Below are 8,477 nucleotides of genomic sequence, written 5' to 3' on the forward strand. Positions count from 1 at the left end.
GTGTGACATTCCCAAGCAAAACAAGAAGACAGAAGACTGAACACGCCCCGTGCTCAGTGAGGACGGGGGCGTGCCCAAGTGTCAGCAGAAAAGACAAAGTGGTAGAAGCTTCCATTGCCCACCACGGGGCCGTGCTCAGCGGACACGGGGCCGTGGTCAACTATAAGATTCGCGAAATCCAGGCAAATCTTGATCGTACAGATATGCTTCTGCACACGGGGTCTTGCTCAGCGGACACGGGGACGTGGTCAACTAATCCAGACAAATTGCATTTAATGAAGAAAGAGAGTAAGATGGACACGGGGCCGTGCCCGATGGACACGGGGCCGTGCCCAATGGACACGGGGCCATGCCCGAGCTTCTGTTCAGCCTATAAATTGGAGTGCTTGGAGCTCTTGCAACTCATCCCTTGGCACACCACCTCTCTCACACTTCACCCACCACCCACCACCATCACAACACCATCATCCATTGTCCATCATAGAGTGTGTGAGTCGTCTCGGGATCCAAGATTGATCGTAAGAGTTCTTGACAATCAAAGGCCATGTTTGCCTAAGTCTCTTACATCACTTGGTGAAGAAAAGTGTTTAGTGTAATACTTTTTATTTTTAATCTTTTGCACTTTTTAATTGGTTTTGTATTAATGACTTTAATTACTAGTTTCTTATGTTGAAGGTGATTCTTCCTTATCGTTTGTCCGTGGTGTCTTGGCATTATTTTACTGTCTATATAAAATAAAAGATTTTCACCATTCATATCTCCACGGTCTATATGGAGGTATGTTGGCTACCTGGTCAGGGGTTAAGGGAACGGTTTGGTAAGAGTCTTGCCATTGTTCAGTGTATAGACCCTGCAAATGACCTGGGTCAAATTTAGTAGGACATCCTTCAATACCCACCTGTATTGGATGGCGGGGGTCCAAACTCTTTGATCCCCTCATAAGTTAAACTACTATTAAAACTTTAAACCGGCTACTTAGGACTGTATCCCCGCTAACTCAGACTACTTAGCCGAGGGTAACGTCGCCTTCAAAAGAGGGGCCTACCACATTATGCATTAATAACTTAATTAATTATCTTTCAATAATCCGACCCTTTAGGATTGTATCCTTGCTGACTCAAACTACTAGGTTGAGGGTAACGTCACCTTTAAAAGAGGGGCCTACTACAATAACTAAGATAATTTCTTAAACAAGTGCAAAAGTGCGAAAATAATCAAAGGTTACACTACACACGAGTCGGATCCAAGTGATTCATCTTGTCTATCTGTTTTTATTTTTATTTTTATTTTCAACATTTTAGTTAGTTTTATTTTTCTAATTTAAAAACCTTTTTCTAATTTTTGATTTGATTAGACGTTGAGGATACACTGATACTAAAAGCTCTTGTGTCCTTGGACGACCTCGGTATCTTACCAACACTATACTACGTCCACGATGGGTGCACTTGCCCATATGTGTGTTTAGTGTTAGTAAATATCGTGTTTTATAAATTTAAAACTTGGCTAAAAAGTGTAAAAGGGCTTAAAAATATACACCTAAAATATAATACACTTCACACGCATCACACATCCGGATGATACTGAAATCCAATTGGAAACAAAAACTGTTAATAAACGAACAAATCAAACTAAATAAAGAGAAACTGTTTGCAAATTCTTCTAAAAATAATTACCTTCAACGATAACTGCCTAAACGTCTTTTTAACCTCAAATTTAAAAGCATCAGGACGAATACTCAAACGGATCTCACGCAACAGGACTGGATGAAACACATCGTCGAATTCTTCAAAACTATGCTCACTAATTCACGAACCCCAAAACCTGTAATTCTTCAAAAACAAAACTGAAGAACGCATAACAAATTACCAAACATCCTAACCTGTAACATTGAAGTCGCTTAAGCTTCAATCGTCTCCTTAATAGAGTATTATTGATTACTACACAAAATTGGCACACCTCAAGTTAGTTAAAACTTAAAAGTAGCAAGGTAGTAAATAAAGATATAACAAACTCCTTAAATCATCATTGCCAGCAACATCTGAGCTTCTAGGGACCTCATAAGTCCAACCTTTGATGCAGCTGACGACTCAAGTGAGCATGGATTCACCGATCAACATTTTCTTTGCTAGTTTGAAGAACCTCTCAGCCAAGCATACGCAGAACATTACAGAGCCAACAACGCAAAGTTACATAACATAAGAGACAAAAAAATAGCTCATAAAAATGGTCCAGTTCGATTCTAAAACCGATTTAAAAAAACTGGTTAGAAAACCTGTTAAAAAACGATTTCGGTAGTAAAACCGGTTTTTTTGTACATCTCTAATTATTGACACGATTAATTGACTACAAACATTAAAGATTACCACTTTTTACATAAAAAAAAAACACATCATTTTTTGCAAACCAAATTGTGTAATAACACTTGACCATATACAAATCCAGATTCACCATCACCCGATTAATTGACTAACACATTAAAGATTACCATTTTTAACATAAAACCCATAACACATAAAGTTTTGTAAACCAAATTTGTAATAATATTTACAGCACACCAAATAACCAAGCAAACACAAATTTATAACAATACCTACTGTTCTCAATAAAAGCTTAACCTAAAACTGCAATTATCATGTCAGATATCTTCAAAAGATATCGACGATTCTATTGCAACTAATCACTGAATAAAACTTCAAATTTTACATTTCGCATAAAAAATCCACTGTAACATTATTCATACACAAACAGAATCAATCTAAAGACAATTTTCGTGAAACTAAACCTAATCGAGTCTGTAGATTTTGTGTATGATTCAACCGTTTATCCTGCTCATTCAAGTCTGTAGATTCAGTAATCTGACGTAACAAAAAGAGATGTGTTAAACAATAATCTTACCTCGAAACCATGTTTGAGCATGCTACAAACATAAATCATCAAGAGTTCGAAACTAAGATACTACAAACATTATTGCTACAAGAATCTGTGCTTGCCCATAAAAAAGTAATACCATCTTACCTATGAGCAAACAATCAATTTGAGGACTTTATAACCTTTTTTCTTCTTCTTGCCAGTAATTATAAAGTTATAACCATTGATATATTACTCACCATTTAAGTTCGAGATCCAGCTAATACACTACAGTTACAATTACATCTTCCCCTACAAAACAATTAGCATACGAAACAAACCCTAACAATCCAATCCAATCCAATACAAAACCGAATCGTGTGCCTGTGCTGATTTAATAGCTAAATCAGAACCAAAAATCCGTTTGAAATGCTCCTTCACCAGCCTCTTTGAATCATACTCCCTTATCTTCTTGCGTGCCATTATTGTTACGTTAAAAACCCTAGTTCTTCACGGATAAAACAACAAAATTAGTATAGATCTTAACTTAAATTAAGTGTAGGAATCAAGTACTGGATCAGATCACGAGCTTGATTCACATTTGAAATGAGTTTAACAAACGATTGAATTGAAATGTTGACGTAAATCTGTGAGAAAATGAGAACTTACACATAGATTCAATGTTTACGATGAGTTATTATTGGAAGATGAAGATTGATGATGAAGATCTGTTGAGATTGATGATGAAGATCTGTTGAGATTGATGATGAAGATCTGCTGAGAAAAAAACGAGAGTAAAGAAGATGGATTTGATCCGGATGTGGTATGTGTGAGAGACTTAGGGTGAAGTGAGGTATATGACATTTGAGAGAGAAAGTGTGATGATGGTTTTCAGAATCAATTAATGCAAATATCTAATCCCTATGCAATTTAAATTTCCCCCAATCTACTTATTATTAATTTAGAAAATTAGAAACTAAATTTAATACAATATATATTAAGATTTTAATTGGTATTTATGACATCATCAGATCCTACGTGGCATGCCTGTATGATTGACAAGTAAGCAAAGTTACATCAGCATTACTTCTCCTTTTATATATAAGTAGATATTATAATAAATAATATTTAGTAGGATGGTTATTTATAATTAATTAGAAGATATTAAACTAAAACAATAATTATCTATAATAGATGGCCTAATATGATGACAAGTGTCATTAAATAGTTTCTTTTATTATATAGTAAGATTAGATATTAGTAATTTATATACTATTAAAGAGAAAGGTCGGTGGAGACATTTCTCTTTTAACCCTCAAGTTTTTGACTTTTCCATCTCTTTAAGACCCTTACACTTTCAAGTTTTTCCACTTTACACCCTTAATTTTTTTGACATAAAACACTATTAACATTTATCTTCAAGTAAGTTGCGCATTCACTTCTAACTTTTAGTAATTGACAACTTTGACCTTCTTAACCTTTTCTACTTAATAACTTGACACCTCCTTTGGTTTAAATAATTTTTACGACTTTACACCGCAACGTGGACAAATTATTATACTTTTTTTTATTTATGTTCTACTTATTTTTGTACGTTCGTAAACTGTATTTGAAAGCAAGTCGGGTCAAATATACTACGTTTTCATTCGATGACGATGTAATTATTTAAGTAAAGAATCGGGTCAAATGTACAGTATAAATACGAGTTATTTTATTTTCAACACCGTCGCAACGCGCTACATGTTAAAATTCTAGTTAATGATTATTAAAAAATAAAAAAGTAAAGTGACGTAAATGTCTATATTACATTATCCTTCTCCTTTCTCACCTTAAACCCTTGTCCTGCAACCAAACCAAAATGAAAAAACCCTGAAAATGACGATAGCTGTAACAAGGTTCCTCTCACTGTTCGAAACCACCGCCGCCGCAAACCTCCACCCATACCGTCCAATTCGATTCCCCCCTAAACCATTAACCTTACGCTTACGCTTACGCCGCCGTTACTCATCATCCTCCGTTTCTGTAATAACCGATGAAATCGCCGCCGTTGGTGAAATAACCGGAGAATCTCAACAACATCCGTGGCTTGAGTGGGTGGCTTTCGTTGACCGCTTGAAGTCAAAAGGGTACATTAATGAAGAAGCTGGAAGTGATGTGTATAAAGATATGAGTGTTTTGAAGGAAGCTTGCCTTCGTTTTGGTCGTGATCGATTTGATTTGTTCAAGTAAGAAATCCTTCATGTCTTGCTTGGTTTACAAATTGATGAATCTCAATGTATCTTATTTTGTAGGCAAATTGGATTAGAGTAAATTACGTTTTTGGCCCCTGTTGTTATATCACTTTTACTATATTAGCCCAAAATAAGAATTTTTAACATATCGGCTCCATGGTCTCTATAACTAACCATTTTAGCCCCTAAGTCTAGAGATCATGGGGCTAAAATGGTTAGTTATAGGGACCATGGGGGCCGAAATTGTTAGACTTAGGGGTCAAAATGGTTAGTTATAGAGACCATGGGGGCAGATATGTTAAAAATTCTTATTTTGGGCTAATATAGTAAAAGTGATATAACCACAGGGGCCAAAAACGCAATTTACTCATTGGATTATTATATTTTTAGGGGAGACTATTTGCACACTTGGTGTGTAATAGTCAGCCCAAAAGGGTTTTTTTGTCCTATTTGCACACCTTGCAGGGTCGAGCTGTGGCCAGAGCGCCGCGTTTTGGTCCGGTCAACCAGACAAAGACTGATTCTTACGGGTGTGTTGACCGGACCAAAACGTCGAGCTTTGGCCACATTTTGGTCCTATCAACCAGACACCCGGTCAGTCAAACTGTCGGTATGGATTATTAGTCAATGGGTAAAAAAAAAGGTCATGGTTTGGATTATTAAAATCCAGTTTGCCTATTTTGTAGAACTAAACATCATGTTCTTAAATTCATTGATCCTTTGTAGTTAAATTGGGCATAAATACATAGTGTTAGGCTGATTAGATTGCTAAATAAGAGAGTTTGGTATGTTTATAGTTAATTAGGCATAAACATATATGGTTAGGCTTATTAAGGATCCTAAAAAGTATGTTTATTTAATCACATTGCAGGTCACTATCTATGCAAGATATTCAGACTCTTGTAGACAAGGGTTGTCCTAATATTAACCGAAAGACTGTTAATTCAGGGAAACGTTTGAGAGCACATCTACAGCTCGATGAAGGAGACGTAAGCTATTTTCATACACCATTTTTTCATATTGATTAGTTTACATATTAAAAAACATTATTTTGGTTTATCTACATTTTGAGTGTAGGTATGTGGTGCATGTGTTTTCCGAGGATCATGCGACAGGGCCTATGTGATACTAAAAGACAATGAATCGGATGCAAGAACTGTAGATATTGTGCGCGTTTTGTTAAATTATGCTCTTGATCCTGCTGATAAGAAGCCTTCAGGGGCGGAAGTTGTTGAAGCATCTGCCAAGAAGTTGCTTTTGGAGTTGATCGAGCTTAGTGACACGAAAGTTGATCCTGAATTGCAAAAACCAGTTGCTAGAAAGGCACGTTCTTTTGAAGTTATGGAGAGGGATTCATCACAATCGCAGAATGTTGAAATGAAAAGAGGAGACTGGTTGTGTCCCAAGTGAGTGAGTATATGTTGAAATCACTTGTCTACACTGAGCTAAATAATTCTATAACTTGTTTACGTTTTCTCGTAGGTGCAATTTCTCGAATTTTTCTAGGAATAAAAAATGCCGGGAATGCAACGAAGATGGTCCTCAAAAAGCTGGCGGTGACAATGTTGAAATGAAAAAAGGCGATTGGAATTGTCCTCAGTAAGTTTGTCAAATTAGGTTTTGTGGTTGGTTATAAAGGTTTCAAATTTAGTTTTATCACTTTCCACATTTATATTTTTGTATTGGTTAAATACAAGTCAAGTTTAAGAGGAAAAATATAAATCTCCAAACTTAGGTCATATAAAATATTTCGTGATCTCAGTAATTATTAAGTTCAATAAAAGACGGGTCAAACGATTGTTCACTTCTTATAGTTGGCGTAGTGCTTGTATATTTAACAACAAAAATGTTTTTATTGGTTTTATTTTGCAGATGCAATTTTATGAATTTTTCAAGAAACATACGGTGCCTAAAATGCAAAACTGAGGGACCTAAGAGGGTTGGAACAAATGATGTTGAAATGAAGAAAGGAGACTGGAACTGTCCACAGTAAGAAACTTATACACACATCTCTCTCTCTCTCTATATATATATACACACTATAGTATATAGCACTCTCTCATAGATAAACACTGCAACAATTGATTCTTATATCAGGTTTAAACCATTAATGTTAGGTTTCATTGTTTTTTATTATCACCAAGTAGGGTTAGGTCAATTTACCTTTTTGTTTAATATTGTGACGTGACCTCGTTTGTTATATATAAAAATTGTTTTTAACCTATGAACTTGGGTATATTGTGTTTAGGTGTCAATTTATGAATTTTGCCAGCAACACAAAGTGTTTACGATGCCGAGAGCAACGTCCCAAGAGGCAACTAAATCCCGGAGAGTGGGAGTGCCCCTCGTAAGTCCCTTGTTTTCACAACAATGCCTATTTTTTAAATTTTACATATTTTAATTGCTTAAATAAGAAGAACTTGCCAATAAACACTACCGGCCGTTACAACAAGCACGACTCACTAACAGGGCATGACTTGACAAGAAGCTAAATGGGTTAGGGTCATAAACTAGTCAACACGTTAATGGCCCACTCAAAAACATGTCTAAACAAGTTCAAACTGCCTAATCCGTTTATGATACGCATAACACATATAACTAATTGTGTTAAATGGGTTATCAGGTTGCCCTGACCCACTTAGCTAATCGTGTAACTTTTTATTGTTTGTTTGCCATGATAAGTGAGTTATGTTGATAAGCATACATATCGTGGCATTCGTATTATTGAATAGTTTATATTTAGTTGTGTTAAACAGACCATGTCATTCGTTTAATTAAACGGCTTATATATAATTGTGCTAAACATGTGATGTAACCGCGCTTATTGAACTTGTTATATCTAATACTAATAATATATCTTTAATTGAATTTGGGAAAGGTGTGATTTCTTCAACTATGCTGGAAATGTTGTATGTCGGAAGTGCAATGGGGAAGATGCAGCAGAATCTAAATATCAAGAACAGATGTGGAGGAAACAGTAACTTGTAGTGGGTTAAATGCAAGTGTAATGTCATAAATAAAGTTGCAGTTAATTGTTATGTAAAAAGGTGGAAAATCATTCACAGATAATTTAATGAGTTCAGTAAGTATGTGGAAAATCAAATTGTTTGTTCATCAACCAATTTAACGCACTAACCATATCATCAAACAATTCACTTAAATTTTAAATCCATTCCAACTAAGTGTTGGACTTGGTTCTTGCAATATTGTAAATGGATTTCCACAGTGGTTGCAAAATCAAAGGAAACTTGTGGATCTGGATTTGTCTAATGCTATGAACTGACGCCGGTGAAGTGAGTGATTTCTTCCGCCGGTGAAGCATGGAAATCTCAATTTACCCTGATTTCTCCGGCCTGGCGAACCATGTAATTAGGGTTTCCCTGTATAGTCTACACAGCA

At 35.7% G+C, this 8,477-nt stretch overlaps 1 protein-coding gene across 1 annotated transcript; it reads left to right on the top strand.

Annotated features, from left to right (window-relative positions):
- The first annotated feature begins 4,631 nt into the window (after nucleotides 1-4,631).
- LOC110897298 (zinc finger protein VAR3, chloroplastic) lies at nucleotides 4,632-8,181 on the top strand. Its single transcript, XM_022144051.2, has 7 exons — nucleotides 4,632-5,072; nucleotides 5,950-6,067; nucleotides 6,156-6,484; nucleotides 6,561-6,677; nucleotides 6,951-7,067; nucleotides 7,327-7,425; nucleotides 7,957-8,181. The coding sequence occupies exons 1-7, from the start codon at nucleotides 4,723-4,725 to the stop codon at nucleotides 8,057-8,059; spliced, it is 1,233 nt and encodes a 410-aa protein (XP_021999743.1). The 5' UTR covers nucleotides 4,632-4,722; the 3' UTR covers nucleotides 8,060-8,181.
- Nucleotides 8,182-8,477: the final 296 nt, after the last annotated feature.

This window comes from Helianthus annuus, chromosome 13, assembly GCF_002127325.2.
Source record: "Helianthus annuus cultivar XRQ/B chromosome 13, HanXRQr2.0-SUNRISE, whole genome shotgun sequence".
Classification (NCBI taxonomy): domain Eukaryota; kingdom Viridiplantae; phylum Streptophyta; class Magnoliopsida; order Asterales; family Asteraceae; genus Helianthus; species Helianthus annuus.